This window comes from Desmodus rotundus, chromosome 11 (genome assembly GCF_022682495.2).
Source record: "Desmodus rotundus isolate HL8 chromosome 11, HLdesRot8A.1, whole genome shotgun sequence".
NCBI classification, from domain to species: domain Eukaryota; kingdom Metazoa; phylum Chordata; class Mammalia; order Chiroptera; family Phyllostomidae; genus Desmodus; species Desmodus rotundus.
Genome location: NC_071397.1, coordinates 60,704,404 through 60,723,737, shown reverse-complemented (window position 1 = coordinate 60,723,737; position 19,334 = coordinate 60,704,404). Strand labels below are relative to the sequence as shown.

Sequence of the window (19,334 nt, the reverse complement as noted above, 5' to 3'; positions counted from 1 at the left end):
GATGTCAAAGAATTTACTGTCTGTGTTTTCTTCTAGTAGTTATATGGTTTCAGGTCTTACATTTAAGTCTTTAATCTACTTGGAGTTTATTTTTGTACATGGTACATGAAAGTGGTCTAGTTTCAATTTCTTCATGTATCTGTCCAGTTTTCCCAATGCCGCTTATTGAAGAGACTGTCTTTACCCCATTGCATATTCTTGCCTTCTCTGTCATAGATTAATTGACCGTAAAGGTGTGGGTTTATTTCTGGGCTCTCTATTCTTTTCCATTGATCTAAGTCTCTGTCTTAAGGCCAGTACAATGCTGTTTTGATTACTGTAACCTTAAAAGAATAGTTTGATATCAGGTAGTATGATACCTCCAAATTTGTTCTTTTTTTTTTTGCCAGATACTTGGTTTTTATTTTTTAATATATTTTATTGATTATACTATTACAGTTGTCCCATTTTTTTCTCCCCTTTATTACCCTCCATGCTGTATCCCACCCCCCCACCATCATTCCCGCCACCTTAGTTCATGTCCATGGGTCATACATATAAGTTCTTTGGCTTCTCCATTTCCTATATTATTCTTAACCTCCCCCTGCCTAGTTTTTCCTACCATTTATGCTTCTTATTCCTTGTACCTTTTCCCTCATTCTTCCCCTGCCCCCTCCCTGCTGATCTCTATTTCTATGAATCTGTTCCTGTTCTAGGTGTTCGCTTAGTTCATTTTTGATTTTGTTTTTTTAGGTTTGGTTGTCGATAGTTTTGAGTTTGTGGTCATTTTACTGTGTGTATTCTTGATCTTCTTCTTTTTCTTAGATAAGTCCCTTTAACATTTCATAGAACAAGCCTTGATGATGATGAACTCTTAACTTGACCTTATCTGGGAAGCACTTTGTCTGCCCTTCCCTTCTAAATGATAGCTTTGCTGGATAGAGTAATCTTGGATGTAGGTCCTTGCCTTTCATGACTTCCAATACTTCTTTTCAGCCTCTTCTTGCCTGCAAGGTTTCTTTTGAGAAATCAGTTGACAGACTTCTATGAACTCCTTTGTAGGTAACTGTCTCTTTTTGTCTTGCTACTTTTAAGATTCTCTCCTTCTGTTTAATCTTGGGTAATGTAATTATGATGTGCCTTGGTGTATGTTTCCTTGGGTCCAACTTCTTTGGAAACTTCCTGGACTTGCTGGAAGTCTATTCCCTTTGCCAGATTAGGGAAGGTCTCCTTCATTATGTTTTCAAATAAGCTTTCAATTTCTTGCTCTTCGTCTTCTCCTTCTGGCACCACTCTGGTTTGGATGTTGGAATGTTTAAAGAGGTGCTGGAGGTTCCTAAGCCTCTCCTCATTTTTTTGAATTCTTGTTTCTGCATTGTGTTCTGGCTAAATGTTTATTTCTTCCTTCTGCTCCAGATCGTTGATTTGAGTCCCGGTTTCCTTCACGTCACTATTGGTTCCCTGTACATTTTTTTCCTTTATTTCACTTTTCATATTCTTCCCTTTTTCCTCTATTTTGTGACCACACTCAACCATTTCTTTGAGCATCCTGATTACCAGTGTTTTGAACTGTGCATCTGATAGGTTGGCTATCTCTTCATTGCTTAGTTGTGTTTTTTTCTGGAGTTTTGATCTGTTCTTTCATTTGGGCCATATTTCTTTGTCTTGGCGCACCTGTTATGTTGCAAGGGGCAGAGCTTTAGGTATTTGCTAGAGTAGGGCAACCCATGCTGATGCGTTGTGGTGCTGTATGTGGGGGAGGGGTCTGAGAGGGAACAGTGCCACTTGCTCAGCTCTTAGCCAGCTTTCAGTCACTTCCTCCATTACCCACAAGCAAATTGGGCCCCTCTGATGCTGATTCTCGGGTGAGTGGTTTTGTGTATGCCTTAGGACCCTGTAGGTCTCTCCAACGACCTGTCCTGTGAGGGTGGGAGTTCCTCCTGCCACCTCAATCCCCCACAGGTTTTTTCAGTCGGAGATTCTGAAGCTTTATTTCCCTGCACTGGGACCCTGGGTTGTGCAGTCTGTCTCACTCTCTAGTTGTTTCTCCTGGCTTATCCACATGCAACTGTAGGACCGCCTGGTCCTCTAGCTGCCACCTTGCCACCAGTCCTCTCCGCCTCTCCTACCGGTCTGGATGAATGTTTCTTCTTTAACTCCTTGGTTGTTGGACTTCCATACAGTTCGATTTTCTGGCAGTTCTGGTTATTTTTTGTTCTTAAATTTGTTGTTTTCCTTCTTTTGGTTGTGTGAGGAGGCAAAGTGTATCTACCTATGCCTGCATCTTGGCTGGAAGTCTGTTCTTCTTTGTCAATATTGCTTTGGCTATTTGGGGTCAACTTAGATTCTTAGCATAGATTTTATCAGATACTGTCAAGAACCTTGTCTACACTTTTACTTTAATCTCCCTGACACCTGGGGAACAGGAAGAAATTTAGCCATGACAAGGAAGGATACTGAACCAAATATGGCCTTTGTCAGCAGATGCTGTATATTCTATTTTTCCTGGTGCCTCTATATGTACGATATGAGTTAGGAAAAGTCTTCTAATCTCTCAGCTTCCTAAATGAGGGGTTGGAGTTGCTCATGTCTAATGTTCCTTCTGGTTCTGACAGGATGAGTCTGGCCTCTCCTTTAAAATTTAGTTGACTCAGACACATATTCTAAAGCAAATGTATCTTCTAGTGAATCTAGCAATGAGAGTAGCAGAATTGTCTGATTTTACCTTTCAAACTCTTGAATCATTGTTTCATTGAATAACCAATGACTCATAGGACATAATCATAAAGCCTCATAATCCATGTCTTCCATTCTCCTTTCTATGTGTCTTCTGGGACCAGTTCTTCCCTGTCCATGAATAAATTTTAGACAAATCTTGTGACTTTTCTGGCTCCTTTCAGGTAACAAAACATTCTCTAGTCAATAATTGATATGTCCAGGCCAGTGTGATAATCAAACCTTAAATTTCACTCAAAGCTATGACTATTCCCCATCTCCAGCTCAGTCCTTGGCCAGTTGTGTGCAGCAGCAAAGGAGGGTATGGTTGGCTTCTCTCCACCCCCTGCCCCATCTTGTGTTTTTCCCCTTCTCATACCTAGTAATAATGATTTCAAACCCTTCATGATCTGAGTGGGCCAAGGAGGAGAGGCAAGAGGTAGGGGAGTTTTTACTTTACTAATCCTCCTGTGCATTGACATCATGCTCCCCAGTTCTGGCAGGTGTTTAAAGCTGACTCTTCATCCTGTGGGCTCTTCTGTGGATCTTTTGATGATTCTACCATCTCTCACTTGCACTTTCCTTGACATGGCCAAATGCACCTCCCCCCTGGCTGCTCACTTACAATTCCTTCCATAGCCTGAGGTGCCTGTGAACATTTCTGCTGAGGCCCCCTTGTGCCTCCAGTCCATCCTGTGGAAAGGATCTAAGATCTCACTTTAGATATCTCCTCTGATGGTCTGCACCCAGGCCTCAGGAGCACTCACACATTATTTACCTAAACTAACCAGGGGCGTGCAGGCTGATCCCGCAGGCACCTCTCCTTTGCTCTGCCATCAGAGCAGCCAGGCTTTTAGATTTCTCTTGGGAATCAATAATCCATTGTGTCTTCCGAGTTCCAGGGACAGACAGCAAGCTATTTGCATGGCCACACTGAAGCCCTTGGGAACCTACTGGACAGTTCTCTCCATAATTCATCTTCTGTTCAACCTGTTTCTCAACCTCCATGGTTTCTTTTGTAGGCTAGAAGTGCGTGGTCATCTATAGGTGTAGAACTGGCTTTTTCCATCCTCTCTTTCTGCAAGAACTGTACACTTCACTCTGGTATGGGGTGTCTCTTGTAGCCTCAGCCAAAACAGAAACTAAGATAGTTTCATTTTAACATCCTGCCCCAGGAGCCCCTGGTCAGCTACTTTTAAGTGATCATTGAGAAAATTCTTGTCTTGGTTTCCACCTTATTCTTTCCCCTTCCAAGCTTACCATGTTTTCCCCAAATCATCCATTTTTCAACAACAAACATCAGTTTCTTTGATAGTTCCTTATGTGCCATGTCTTTGCATTTTCTTATTGTCTGATTAACTGTCCATTGGCAGTACCCTAATGAGTGCTGACAAACCCTCTAACTGTGTGTCTGCAGGTGGACTACTTCAGTTTTGACGGAACAACCTCGGGGCTGAGCAAGACCTGAATAAAGTTCTAGTATTTTCCCTGGAGTAGCACAGCTGCCTCACTGTTTCCCTTTCTACCCGAGTGCTGGTTTCATTTGTAGTTGGCTTGGCTTTGGAAGTGATACTTCTAATTGTTTTCATGAGACCTACCCTAGCCCATGGCTGCTTTGAAAAACTTAATTCTCCAAAGTAGCCAACTTCATGGAAATTTCTCGTCACGCCCTGGGTGTTGCAGAACAGAGTGTTTGTGTCCGGGAGCCTCAGGGAGGGTGGAAGAAGCAGCTGGGGCACAGTACGCTCTGAGCGGCCTTCTTGTCACATGTCTTTCCCATCAGTTCTGCTATGGGGCCTAAAATGACACCATTTAGGAATTTGCCTTTAGATTATGACATTGCCTGTTTAGGCTTGCCTTGTCAAAATTCCCTTAAAGGCTGACATGTCAAATTATTACTTTATGCCCTGACCAAGTATCTCAGCTAGTTAGAGCGTCATCCCAATATGCTGAGGTGGCGGGTTCGACCCTCAGTCAGGGCACATATCAATACGAATCAGCCAAGGAATGCATAAATAAGTGGAACAACAGATTGATGTGTCCCTCCCTCCTCCCCTCCCTCACTCTCTGGTTACAAAGGGGAAGGATTGGAGGTCTTTGTTGATTTTAGGATTCATGTCTGTCCATAGGATCACATCATTCCTAAACAAGATTGTACAACCTTGAGCTCATTTGAACCAGGTCCTTCTCTGCCCTGAGGTTGTTCAGTCAAAGCTAGAGTGGCCCAGGCCTGCCGACACCCGTCAGAGGGTCTGGCAGTGCTCATTAGAGCACTTCCAGGGGAGTTAATCAGACAATAAGAAAATGCAAACCATGCCATATGAGAAACTATGGTGTTCGTGGTCAAAAAATGGATGACTGGGGGGAGACATGGCTTTCTGTTCCAGTTTAAAAAACAGCAGCTCACGTAGACTTGTTCTCTGTGGTCCTGAAGCTAGCTGTGACGTAGCCTAAAGTCTTGCCACTTAAACTCGGGTCAGGAGCCTTGTTACCACCTGAGAAAGGGAAAAGCTAATGCCACCCCCCCACCCCCGCCTCTTCAACCACAGATCCCAAGTGTTTTGAAGACACAGCAAAATTTCAGAAGCATGGGCTTAAGAAATACTGTTTTACATAGAAAACTTGGCAGCTGAACAATGAGGTAGAACTTTCAGAAGGTACCTCCCTAAGGAGTCAAGTGGAGTTGACATTGTAAAGACCTTTCTGAAGTTAAAGCCATTCAGAAGTAGAAGGGGCTGCTTGGGTGGCAGTGGTCTCCCCCTTGCTGGTGACAAGTGCAATTGTCCACCTGTAATAACCAAAGGGGAAACTCTGGCAATCCAGAGAAGTAGGAGCAAGATGCTCTTTCTGGTCCCTTCCGGGCTGAGAGTCACATCTGCAGTGGCAGAGGACAGCCCTGGTCAGCAGGAGGTCAGGGTGCCCAGAAGCCCCAATGAGGGTCCCTCCAAAGGTGAAGGTGAGGACACGAAGACGGAGGGGCTCACGTTACAGCAGAGAAAGGGCTTCTTCCAAATTTCTTCCTTAGGCCTTTGAAATAACTCTCACCAAATGGTCTTTCTGTGTCCAGGGAAAACTAGGCTTCCGACCAACTCAGCTGCCTGAATTCAGTCTGGAAGGTAGGGTTCTTGGCTTGAGACCAGGAACTTCAGTCATTTTTCTCCAGTTCTATTAACTGACAGCCGTATGCGGTTCGTGCATTAGGAAATGGAACGGTCCTCTGAGTACTTTAGGAGGATGGAGGCAGAAGCACGGATTCGGTAACACTTGTGGTCCAGGTAGAAGTCATGAGATGGTTCCGGGGAAATTTTTACCTTACCTTTGAATGTTGAAAAAAGATCTCAATTATAAGTCATCTTTAGCCAAACTTTAACTTTCTCAAACTTTAATGTGCTTGGGAACCACCTGGACATCTTGTTAAAAAGCAGAATCTGGCTCAGGAGAGCTGGAGAGGGTCCTGAGAGTCTGCATGTCCAGCAGGCACCCAGGTGATGTGGCGCTGCTGCTGGCTGGGGACCACGCTTGGAGTGATAAGTGTGGGCTGGCTGAGTCCTGCTCATATAGGAAAATGTAGCTCAGGCTTTCAGTAAAATAAGTTCACCTCTGCTAAGATGATGCCCCCTCCTAGTGTTACCACAAAAGACAACCCAGTGTCCGGTGGAGGTGACTGTGGGCTGGAGAAAAGAGAGTTGTGAGGGGGCTTGTGTATGTGGGGAGGGGGTAGTGGAATATATGCAAATCCAGGTGAGAAAGAGGAGGTTTGCAGAGCAGGAAGGAGGGTGAAAGAAAGGAAAGAATGACAACAAATTTCTCAGTGTGGTCTGGCTGGCCACCTGCAGCAGGGTCTCTGTTCCCCAAACCCTTGCTGACATACCCACAAGGGCACTTGATTTTGCCTGTATTGCTGGAATCTGGGCCTAGATCTCATCTCCCCTCTAGATAGGCCTGGGGCGAGGGCCAAGTAGTCCCCAGCAGAGCCTGAGACATCACGAAGCATAGTAAATGTTTACTGACTTCAATTCTATGCAACACAACAGAACACATCGTCTGCTCACCAAGAGTAGGGAGATCTGGAAACCACAGATGTGAGAGCTGAACTCTTCTGCAAGATCTAATGTAGACATTGGTTTCCTGCCTTTTGAAGGTTGAACATGATGGGAACAAATTGTTTACTTTTTGTTGAACAGCTCTTTTGATACACAGATGGTAGGGGTGGGAGCTAAGGAAGGGCATTTGTTGTTGAGGCTTGATGTTTTTGTTCCTTGGCTGGTGGTCATGGAGCCAGGCACCAGAAAACGACTGGAGTAGCAAACACTCCCAGTGTGTTCCATTATGGGGGACCCATACACCCAGCATTTAGAAATCAAATCTGTTTCCGTGTGCAACTACAAATTTGTCTAGTATCACAGCTCTACAGAGAATGACTGTGTAGAAAATATCTGTTTCCAAAAGACTGTTTATTCCAAAGAGGAAAGAGAGTTTACCCAGTGGCATAAGCTCCTTGATATAGAAACATCCACTGAGTCCGTTGGCAAGTGTTTATTGGGCTTCCCCTGTTTGTGATGCACTGAGGCCCACAGAGCTGAGGCCGCACGAAAGGCAGCAGCAGGGAGGACAGTGAACCCACGTCTTCTCCTCTTCAGCCCTTTGCTCTTCCTCCCAAGCCTGTTCGTCTGTAGGGCCCTAACCACTTAATGGGTGCAGTATGTGTTTTGTTTCCCAGCTCAGAAGCCTGATGGCACAAAATGGATGTTCACAAGTGGCTTGTGGTACACCTGTGTCACTTCTTCTAGCAAAGATGTAAAGAACAAAACAACCCCCAACTCCCATGTAGCAAAATCTAGGCCAAAAATGCACTCCAAGTAGGTCGGTTCTCTGTTCTCATTCTGGGTTTCCTACCTTGGCCCCAAGGAGTGTTTTGTCCTTGTCCTTGTGCCCCAGCTCTATCCTGGCTGGATGACATCCATGGGCAGGCAGAGCCCACCACTCTAGACACCAGGAGGACTTTCTCTCTCTACCAAACCCACACCAGGTGGCCTACTCCAGATTCTCCGCAGCTGCTCCTCTCCCGGTGCAGGCCGGTGACGGGAATACTGCAGAGCTGTGCTTGTCTTGTCATAGCCTTGGGCCACGTGAACAAAGTGAGCTGTCTGGTTCTCAGGCCAACAGTTGGGAAGGAGTCACTGGGAAGGAGAGCAAAGTATCAGTGTCAAGCTGAGGCCTTAAGAATCCTTGCAGAAGGTTTTGATGGAAAGGTTTAAAATAAGTGTGTCCACAAGTTCTGCAGCAGATACTAAGGCCTCATGTATCTTCAGACAGACAGGTCTGGGAGCAGCCCAGCTGCACTCCTAGCACGAACAAGGGAGCCTCTGCCAGTGCAGGGTTGCTGATCGGAGCTCTGCCTGCGTGCCAACAGGATTCACGTAGGAAAAGCTGTTATTATGTTTTCAATGATATTATTCATTCAATTGTAATATTGACACATATTTAAAGACACCGAACCAAAGGGGAAAAGATACAGTCTAGAGAAGATCCTGGCTTTTGTAGAATTTAAAATAGATTTTTACAATGTTCACTAATTTATTACATTCCTTTGCATTGTAAGGCTTAGGTTCTCTTTTGAGTCCTGTAGATACTGAGGAAGCACAAGATAAGTATTCAATAATTATTGGTTAAATGAATGAATGTTCCAATTAAGTCGTTGGAGCCTCCCAAGGTACTTTAAATGTGGAACAAAGAGCATGATATTGAATTATGTTGACCAATTTGATAATATTATAAAAGGAAATGTCTTTATTAAAATGCAACAGAAAGAAATTAAGATAACACTTCTCTTTTCCAAGATCACCAGTAAAATCATTTTGTGGATTAAAGATGCCAACACCCAAAACTTGAGGCACAGAATGATGGTGATGCCGATGCCCACTAGGCTCTTGGCTGTGTGTGGGAGCTCTTGACTGTGTGGGAGAGCTCCTTTTTTGAGGGAGTGTGGAGGAAAAGAAGAGCCTGTAGGAAGAGGCCATATGGACTCTTCCTTCCTGCAGGGCTGGTCTCAACTGGCCTCAGGAATTCTCTGAGAGACACCCTGCCCCTGCCCCATGCACTCTCTTCTGGGAATGTGCTCCTTTGTCCACGAGGCCAACTGTGCCTTCTGTGACACCCCCACCCATCAATCTCCCATCAGTCTCCAACTGGCCAGATAATGCTGGGGACTCCTGACTCAGCTTCAGGAGGCCTCTGTGTCTCTGGCCAAAGAGTTTCCTGCCTGTGATGGAAGAGGAGATGTAGGGGGTGGGCCAGACCTCTAAGGAGATTCAAGGAGATGGCAACCAAGTTGTCTGATTTATGCATCGGACACAGAAAGCACAAGGACTGATGGGAACAAAGGACCAAGTCTATGAGATGCAGGCATTCCCAAAGCTCTAGGGCCCACAGTAGCTGTAATTGGAGACTCTCTCCACTCCTCTGGGCTGTTCCCCTGGACTGATACCCTGAGCCCCCGTGGTGAACCCTAAAGTAGTATCTATCACTTATCCATGCCACTATCTGCTGGCCATGCATCAGAACAAGGGTAAAATGCCAAACCATGCCAAGAGGAACTGAAGCAACCTAGGAACCCAGTAGGCCTCTAAGATAAACTTCATGTACTCTCTCCTATTAGTGGGCAATTTCTAGGTTTCAAACCTAAGCCATAAACCCTTTGCAGAAAACGATCCCATCAATATCCTGGCAGAGAACTGGACAGCTATCGAGCAGATACATCCTAGCTGCTACTGAATTAATAATTACAGCTTCCATTCTGGATATGCAGAGTCAAGAGGAATAAAACAAATCTCCTTTCCCCATCTGTATTAGTTATCCATTACTTCGTGACAAATTACTCCAAAACTTACTTGGTGGCTTAAAATAGCATGTATTATCTCATAGCTTCTGTGAGTTAGGAGCTGCGGTGCAGCTTAACTGAGTCCCGCTGGCCCTGGGTCTCCCACAAGGTTGCAAGGACCTCAAAGCTCAGCTAGGGAAGAATCCACTTCCTAGCTCGTTCATGGGGTTGTTGGCAGGATTCCGTTTCACACAAGCTGTTGGTTCCTTGCAATGCAGACCTCTCCACAGAGCACCTCAGAAACGCGGCAGCTTGCCCTGCAAGTGTGAGGATTACTGGGAAGTACCACGAACCTCCCAAAAGTCAGGGTATCTGGTTAGAACCGAAACTTACCAGGCATCCGCTATTCCAGGGAGTCCAACATTTCCCTGATTAAGAACCACTTTTAATTTCCCTAGAGTTCTATGAAAGACCCCAAAATGTGGGGGCTATTAAGAAAGCAGGACATGACTGTGGAAGCCCCCCCTTTCCCCCTCCCCCACCTCTTGGGAGTTCCCAGGAGCCTTGGGGTAGGGGCTTGGCAAAGCTGCGAGTAGAGGGTGACTATGAAACCTGCTCTCCTCTTGAGAATGAAAGGCCATCCATTATTCCAAACTGCTGACTTTGGGCAAAATTGCCTTTGGGCAACATTTCCACAGGAAGAAATCAACCCGTAGACTTTAGGGCAAAGTCTTAGGCAAGCCAGGAATATTGGGCAGGTAAACCAGAAAGATCGAGGAGGGCTAAAGAAGTTCAGCTGTCAGGCATTTAAATTCTAGTTGGTTTCTGTGCATCTCGTTAGGGAATAAAGGATATAAATGTACTGAAATGGACCAGAGAGGTCATAAGGTTGATTCTGAGGGCTGAGGGAGCTGAACTTAGTGACAAGCCGAAAGAGAAAATCTATACTGGCCAGAGACCAAGTTAAGGGAAAATTTAATTGAAGTGGGTGAAATGCTAAGCCTCACAGGTGGTGTGACCTGGTGCCCTTTGAACCGGAAGGCTGGGACGGAGGCCACAGGGGGCCCTCAGGGAAAGCACGACAGGGGACAGGCTTATCTGAGCAAGAACGAGGGGCGGGACTGCCTGAGCAAAGGAAATCTGCAAACCTCTCCAGAGCCTCAGTGAGAGGCAGCTCGAGGGCAGAGAGGAACCCTGCTGGCTTCTGCCACCAAGCAGTCCTTTAGAGCTCTCTCTGCCTCCCACGGCACTGAGCAGGTGTGGGGCACCGCTGGTGCTGGAGAGGAGAGCGTGTGAGGCTGCTGGTGGCAGAGACACAGCCACTCAAGGTAGGAAACAATGCCCCATGTGTCCCTGGCTCCGAGCAGGGGAGGCACAGCTCTGCGGAGGAGGCCGGCTGTTTGTTGTTTCCTGGGGCCGCCCCTCCTGCCCCCTTCCTCTTTCTGCTTCTCTCCTGGCAGGCCTCTTTCTCTGCATTCCAGAGCTTCCTGGTCGTGCTCCTCCGTGGTGGCCACAGGTGAAGCCAGGGTAATAGTTACTCCACAGCTATTGGAGAGGCAGTACTATCAGGCTGATAACCTTCCTTCTTTTCTAATCTGGCTTTCGGGGCTAGAGGTTTGTGGTGCTGCTGTCTCTTTAAGCAGCCCAGACAAGCCGGTCACACATGGAGCCCTGTGGACACTGACCCAAGGGTTTCACCTTCTTGCCAGCCTGGGGAGGGTTGTGTGGCCTGCAGGCTGAGCAGACCTGCAGGCAACTGATCGCAGAGTGGCACAGGCTCCCAGCCTGGGGGAAGGCGGCAGGGACGGCAGTAGAAAGGCTTTACTCTGCGCAGTTGCTCCTGCAATTAGGAGGTTATGACGCACATGGGGAGATAAAGTTGGGGGCGGGGAAGAGTGTGTGTGTGTGTGTGTGTGTGTGTGTGTGTGTGTGTGAGGGAGAGACAGAGACAGAGAGGGAGAACGGGGAAAGAAGAGTGTCTAAAGCTCTGTAATTTGAGGGTAACTAGTACATGAATAGGTATTATTTGAGAACAATTTTGCTGATGGAGTTATTGTTGCTTTTCGGAGCTTCATTTGATTAGAGAATCCAAGTAAAGTGACAGTTTAATTTTTTAAACAAACTATATAGTCCAAGTTCATTGAAGTGTGAGAAGTTACTTGTGTCCTAAATGATGCAGCCGCACCATTTAGGTCGCGCCAGCTGTGGTTTTATGCACGTGGCCCCTTTCCCCTCTCTGTGGCATCCCCGCCGCTTTGAGACTCTCTCTCAGGCTCCTGGCTTTCTTCTTCTTGTCCATCTGCCTCTTCCCGCTTTTCTTCGGAGGTCCTCCAGGTGCTCACATCCGACTCTCCAAATCTACAGCAGGAATGGGCTGCAACAGGCGCCCTGGAAGCGTCTGCAGGAGCCTCTGTAGGGATGAGGGAGGGGGGGAGTCCACACACTCCGGACCCTGGAGCTTGTTCCCCAAACAGAGAGGCTTAGACATGGTTCAGGTTCAGAAGCAAGCGGGTCTCCCTTGAGGCTTGAGTGGGTCTGAACTCTTCTAGAGTGTTCTGTGGCCTCACTAATGGGCAGGCTGGGGGAAATCATCATCCACAGATTAGCAATAGTGAAAAAGGAACATCAGGCTCTCCTGAAAGTTTCCATGACACTGAACCCTGAAAAGGTGGCAGGCTTCCTCGAACGTGCCATTTCGCACTTGACTTTCTATGTAAGCATGCTCGTGTGACCATAGAAAACAGATCATTCCTTTTTGTGGAGGAAAAATTTAATGATTTTTAAGTGGCATCCTTAGTCTCTAGGATAGAGGCAGGGGGTTATAGAAGGGAAGTATATAAAACACCTTTAGCTTACCCTGCTTGGCTGAGCTGGTGGACTCCACAGTGGTCAAATGGCCTTAAATAGAGCCTGGGTTGGATGCTCTGGTTTAGTGAGAGGTGCCGGGGTAATGAGGCAGCTCATTCCAGATGAGGAGGGATTTTCTAAGGACCCAGGAAAAAGGACCATAAATGGGATTTGCATGTGTGCACACAGAGGTCGGATCCGTGCTGGGCACTCGGACTGGATGATCCTAGGTCTGCTGGCCCCATCTGCTGTTCGCTCACCAGTCAGTCACAGAGCTGCTTGAAAAGTACAGTTCTCTCTCCAAGTACAGGTTTGGTCCTTCCTTTTCCCAACTTTAAATAGCAGTTTTCAGTACAAAATATTCTGCACACCTGTAGTTTATCTACCTGTATGCTGCATGCCTTACTAGTTTTGAATAGGATAAAGGGTAGGTGTCAGGTAGTCATCATTCTAGCTGACTCGAGAGGAATTGGGCTTAGATGGAAGAAAGAACTTTTAGGCAATGAGATTTGTAGCCCAGTGACCAAAACTGCGAGAGTGGTTATCAAATATCTTTGGCTCAGTTCCTTACCTTGTCTTCCTTTCTAGATACCACCTGCCTGAAAAGAGGGGTGAGGGATAGCTCGATGCATTCCAGGGTTAATACACCACCTTCCCAATTTTTATGTTTGAATAACACTATGAAAGTGTTTACTGAAGATATTCCTTTAAATGAGTTCATTTCTTTTAACTTTAGACTTCAGTCATCTTAAGCAATGATCCCACATCAGTGACATCGTAGTTTGAGGGGCTAATTATATATTATTGATGCATACTGTATGACAATAAATTATATGTATGACGATAAAAAAATAATGTTCACCTGTTGTTGTGTCTTCCAAAAAGATATATGTTCAAGCCCTAACTCTCGTACCTGTGAATAAGACCTTCTTTGGTAACAGGGTTTTGCAGATATAGTTAAATTGAGAGGAGATTATGTTGGATTATGTATGGGCCCTAATCCAATGACTAGTGTCCTTATATGAAGCGGGAAATTTGGACACAGTCATAGACACACAGGGAGAGCACCAGGTGACAGTGGAGGCAGAGATTGGAGGGATGTGTTGCTGGCAACCCCCAGAAGCTAGAAGAGGCAAGGAAGGTCCTCCCCTGAAGCATTTGGAGGGAGCGCGGCCCCACCCGGACACCCTGATTTCAGACTTCCAGACTCCCGAACTGTGAGAGACACGGTTCTGTCTCTTTAAACCACCAAGTCAGTAGTTTCTGCAGCCTTTGGAAACTAATACACCAGAGTACCCCATAAAATCATCCCCTGTCCCACCAGGGGGACGCATATAGCCCTGAGGGACACGCGGGGCTGGGTGTTCGTGACGGCCCTTTTCAGCGCTGTGGTGGTGGGGTGATGATGGCCTCCATTGTAGGAGTCAGGTATGATGTAAGCACCAGCGCCCCTATTTGTAAAGGTGAGAGGGAGCTGTTTTCATCTGGTTCGAGCAGATGCACTTCATCAGTTCTGAACGGCACCCTGGTGTGTGCGCCTGACCCTGATGTTCACTCCCAGGCTTCCGGGGAGCTACAGGTCGTGCAGAGCCACAACCGGGGCTTGGTGACGTCTCCAAGGTTGTCTACCTAGCTGGCACATCCTTTGCTGAGTAGAGGGCTAACGCTTGATGCTCCCTTAAGGAGGTTTTATTTTCCAATGAATTCATTTGGATCATAGCCCAGAAGCGGGCTTTTATTACCTTGATCTCATCTCTGGTCATCTTTTAAACCAATCACGTCCGTGTTCCCTTGTTCCCATTTCCGCACGTTGTCATGAGAACAACCTTCCATCTGCGCCCGTGTTTTCCAGCTATGGTGTGCACTGGTGAATTATCTGCATTCTCTACCTTAGACTATCAGAATTCCATAGACATATATTTAATTTGGATTTAAAATATTTAATAAACAGTAAATGTTTTAGTTCAATCTTTTTTTCATTGTTTATCATGCATCTAACATGAAAAATTTATATTTAATCCTTTATAATATGAATTTTTTAAAAGATTTTATTTATTTACTTTTAGAGAGAGGAGAAGAAAGGGAGAAAGAGAGGGAGAGAAACAACAATGTGAGAGAGAAACATTGATTGGGTGCCTCTCATACGTGCCCTGACAGGGGATCGAACTTGCAACCCAGGCATGTGCCCTGACTGGGAATTGAACTGGCAGCCTTTCACCTTGTGGAACAATGCTCAACCAACTGAGCCACGCCATTCAGGGCTATAATCTGAATTTTAATGCATATGCTGCCTCACTGCTATATTGGCCCAAATGTCTACTCAATAAATATGTATTGAGTGCCTTCTGTATGCCATACACTGAGCTATTTCCTCATGTATCCCAGAGCATCTGCCACTGGGGATATGAAATGGATTGGTGTCCCAGACTGTGAGAACTTTCCAATAAAGGGAATGTAATAACAGTCTTAAACCACTTACTGGCTTAGATGATGCTGGCCCATAGTAGGTGCTCAATAAATGTTAGTTTTCCTCTTCCTCACTCCATTCAAGAAGAAGCCAAGTATATATCTGTAGCCTGTTCCATTTTAGAATCTTACCACTGATGTCCTCTGACCAGAGGGAAGAGACACTGTAGAGCCCATCAAGGTGAATGTGCAGAGTTCCAGGTTTTTGAAGATAACTTGCTGTCCTCCATTAGCCACAAGGCATGAGGCTCAGAGCGTGCACACCCTTAGGCTGCTCAGTGTGCTCATGTCCTAGTGGCCAAAGCAGTGTTTGTCGGACTTGACTGTATAACGCTCTCAAGAATGTGTTCACACCTAACACTAGGCTTCTGTGATGACTTTTTTAAAGTATATTTTATTGATTATGCTATTACAGTTGTCCCATTTTTTTCTCTCCTTTACTCCCCTCTGGCCTGTACCTCCCCTCCCACCAGCATTCCCCCCTTTAGTTCATGTCCATGGGTCCCACATATAAGTTCTTTGGCTTCTCCATTTCCTATAGTATTTTAAGCTCCCCCTGTCTATTTTGTACCTACCATTTATGCTTCTTATTCCCTGTACCTTTTTCCTCATTCTCCCTCCCCCTCCCTGCTGATAACCCTCCATTCCTATGATTCTGTTCCTGTCTAGTTGTTTGCTTAGTTCATTTTTGTTTTTGTTTTTTTAGGTTCAGTTGTTGATAGCTGTGAGTTTGTTGTCATTTTACTGTTCAGAGTTTTGATCTTCTTTTTCTTAGATAAGTCCCTTTAACATTTCATATAATAAGGGCTTGATAATGATGAACTCCTTTAACTTGACCTTATCTGAGAAGCACTTTATCTTCCCTTCCATTCTAAATGATAGCTTTGCTGGATACAGTAATCCTGGATGTAGGTCCTTGCCTTTCATGACTTGGAATACTTCTTGTCAGCCCCTTCTTGCCTGTAAGGTCTCTTTGGAAAAATCAGCTGAAAGTCTTATTGGAAGACCTTTGTAGGTAACTGTCTCCTTTTCTGTTGCTGCTTCTAAGATTCTCTCCTTCTGTTTCATCTTGGGGAATGTAATTATGATGTGCCTTGGTGTGTTCCTCCTTGAGTCCAGCTTCTTTGGGACTCTCTGAGCTTCCTGGACTTCCTGGAAGTCTATTTCCTTTGCCAGACTGGGGAAGTTCTCCTTCATTATTTGTTCAAATAAGTTTTCAATTTTTTGTTCTTCCTCTTCTCCTTCTGGCACCCCTATAATTTGGATGTTGGGACATTTCAAGATGTCCTGGGGGTTCCTAAGCCTCTCCTCATTTTTCTGAATTCTTGTTTCTTCATTCTTTTCTGGTTGGATGTTTCTTTCTTCCTTTTGGGCCACACCATTGATCTGAGTCCCAGTTTCCTTCACATCACTATTGGTTCCCTGTACATTTTCCTTTGTTTCTCTTGGCATAGCCTTCATTTATTCATCTAGTTTTCGAACAAATTCAACCAATTCTGTGAGCGTCTTAATAACCAGTGTTTTGAACTGTGCATCCGATAGGTTGGCTATCTCTTCGTCGCTTAGTTGTATTTTTTCTGGAGCTTTGAAGTGTTCTGTCATTTGGGCCATTTTTTTTTTTTTGTCTTGGCGCATCTGTTACTTTAAGGGGCGGAGCCTTAGGTGTTCACCAGGGCGGGGTAATGCTGGTCACTGCGCTTTGACGCTGTGTGTCGGGGAGGGGCCAAGAGGGAGGAATGGCTCCTGCTCCACTCTCCACCGGATTTCAATCTTTTACTCCGCTACCCACAATCAAACTGGGCCCCTCTGGTGCTGGTTCCCGAGTGGGTGGGCTTGTGCACGCCCTAGGCCCCAGTGGGTCTCTCCAATGACCTCTCCTGTGAGGCTGGGAGTCTCTCCTGCTGCCCCAACCCCCATGGGCATTTTCAATCAGAGGTTTGAGGCTTTATTTCCCTGGGCTGGAGCCCTGGGTTGCGTGGTCCGCTTTGCTCCCCACTGTTTGTCTGGTTTATCTGTGCACGAGTGTGGGGCTGCGGGGTGCTACCCATTGCTCTGCCTGCCCCGTTCTCCGCCACTCTGAGTCCGGCCCTCTGGGTTTATCTGCGCGTATGTTGGGCCACAGGGTCTGCTAGTGCTTGGTCTGCCTGCGCCATTTGTCCCACACTCCGCCAGTCTCGGTCCTGCCACAGCAACGCAAGTCCTCTCTGCCCCGGCTGCCCATCTCCGCCCCTCCTACCAGTCTGGATGAATGTTTATTTTTTATTTCCTTGGTGTTGGACTTCCTTGCCGTTCGATTTTCTGTCAGTTCTGGTTGTGCGAGGAGGTGCAGTGTGTCTACCTACGCCGCCATCTTGGTTCTTATAAGACAGTTTTAACACCCTTTAGCTAGCACCCTCTATCCCCTCAATCCCCATGCCCTACACAACCACTAATCTACTTTTTGTCCCTATAGATTTGCCTGTCCTGGATATTTCATATAAGTAGAATCACTTAGTGTGTGGTCTTCTAAGCCTGGCATTTTTCACTTATCATAATGTTTCAAGGATCAGCCACTGTAGCAGTATCAGCCTTCCATTTCTTTTTATGCCTGAATAATATTCCATTGTATGGATATACCACCTTTTGTTTAACCATTCATCAGTTGATAACCATTTGGATTGTTTTGGCTATTATAAATAGTTTTTCTATAAACATCTATGCACAAATTTGTGTGTGAACATGTGTTTTCTTTCTTTCTTTCTTTCTTTTTTTGGTATTTACTTAGGAATGGAATTGCTGGGTCATATGATAGCTCTATTTTTAACCATGTGAGAAAGAATGAGACTGTCTTCAAAAGAGGCTGCACCATTTTACATTCCCACTGTCAGTACATGAGGGTTCCAGTTTCTCTGCAGTATTGCCAGGTGAGGGAGGCAGTGACGGTGGGTAAAAGAAGAGAGTGCAGGGGGATTCAGATAAACAGGGAGAGGCAAGAGGGGCAGAGACATGGAGGGGGAAAGATCTTTGTTCGAATTTTATTTCTAAGTCACCAATCATCAAGATAATGACTTTTCCTCTGCACATGGAAGGGCACATCTCCCAATCCCTATAGGAGTAGGCTTTGTGGTGAGGCAGGGGTCTCCATCTGCTGAGGGGTGAGCTGTCTGGGATTAGGCCATGGGGCCCTCTCTTCCTCATCTCCTGTTCTCACAGAGAGTGGAGCATCTGCTGCTGGGGAAGGTTTGCCAACACTAAGTGCCAGGTGGCCCCTTGAACTGCTCTCTGATCTCTGCTTCTCTGCCCTGCTTTCTTGCTTAGCAAAAACAGTCACCACTGAAGAGTGCCTGGTGAAAACAGCGGGCATGAACCGCTACAGTGTGGACCTCTCCGCCTCCGCCTTTAGCCACAGGGGCTCCTTGCCCACCTCCTCCTCGTTGTACTTCAAGAGGCAGAACTCTGGAGATGGCCATCTTGGGGGAGGCCCAACCACCACCACCAGTGGTCCTCGCACCAGCCCCATGTCCTCTGGAGGCCCCTCAACACCTGGGCTGAGGCCCCCAGGCTCCAGCCCCAAGAGAAATGGGACTTCTCTTGAAGGAAACAGATGTGGTAATGTAATGCATGCATTGGCTTCTTCCCTATGACTTAACCTCCTCTGCCCATGCCCTGGGGCAAATGCATGAAGGGAAGGAGGGGACTTAGGCTCTTTGAATATGGCAACACTAGGAAATCAGAAGTTTCCATAAGCCTCCTCATGAATTGTTATTCTTGAAGACAGCTGACCTTTGATAATAAGCAAAGAAAATGATATATTAGTGTAAGCTAGGCTGTGGGAGTAAGTACACTCCAAAAATGTACAGTGACTCAAGTACAATAGAAGTTTATTTTTGTTCAAGAGATCAAGGTAGGCCCTGACCAGGTAGCTCAGTAGGTTGGATATTGTCCCATGCACCAAAAGTTGTGGGTTTAATGTCCAGTCAGGACATATACAGGAGGCAACCAACGGATGTCTCTCTCTCACACTGATGCTTCTCTCTGTCTCTCTCTATAAAATCAATAAACATACCCTCAGGCGAGGATTTAAAAGAGAATAAAAAGAGAGACCAAAGTGGCTGTTCCTAGTTGGTGGGTGCATTCCAGTTCAGGAACCCAGGCTCTGTTCCTTTTGCAGTTCTGCTCACCCCCGGACTTCCATGCCCCAAGCACCGAGTGGGTGGAAAGGGAAAGAGTGAGTGGAGAAGGCACACATACTTCCCTAGAGCCCAGAAGTGGTCATATCACTTCCACCCATGACTCGGCAAGAGCCGGCCATTTTGCCACACTTAACTCTAAGGGGGTCTGAGAGGCATAGACTAGCTCTGTGCCAGGAACAAAAAGAACTAGTTGTTAGTAAAGAGTTTTCCCCTGCATAGTGGGCAATATCGTGGGATACAAACCCATGAGCAGAAGCAGAGTCAAGCAAAATTCCCACAGTACTGGCTGTGGTGCCACCTCTTTCCCACCCATTATGGAGCACTTGTTGGGACGC

General features: G+C 46.2%; 1 protein-coding gene across 7 annotated transcripts in view; it reads left to right on the top strand.

Annotated features, from left to right (window-relative positions):
• Nucleotides 1-19,334, top strand: part of SCML4 (Scm polycomb group protein like 4) — a 98,329-nt gene that overhangs the window by 64,067 nt on the left and 14,928 nt on the right. For 3 of the 7 annotated variants that reach the window (XM_045188653.2, XM_024552157.3, XM_045188652.3), the window contains one exon: nt 18,125-18,415. The exons of 1 other annotated variant lie outside the window; for it this stretch is intronic. In XM_045188653.2, the coding sequence (XP_045044588.2) occupies nt 18,125-18,415 (291 nt within the window). Of the gene's footprint in view, nt 1-10,634; nt 10,843-17,591; nt 17,731-18,124; nt 18,421-19,334 lie in introns of those variants that run through there. 3 more of the 7 variants (XM_045188656.3, XM_045188658.3, XR_006654179.3) reach the window with 3 other exon arrangements.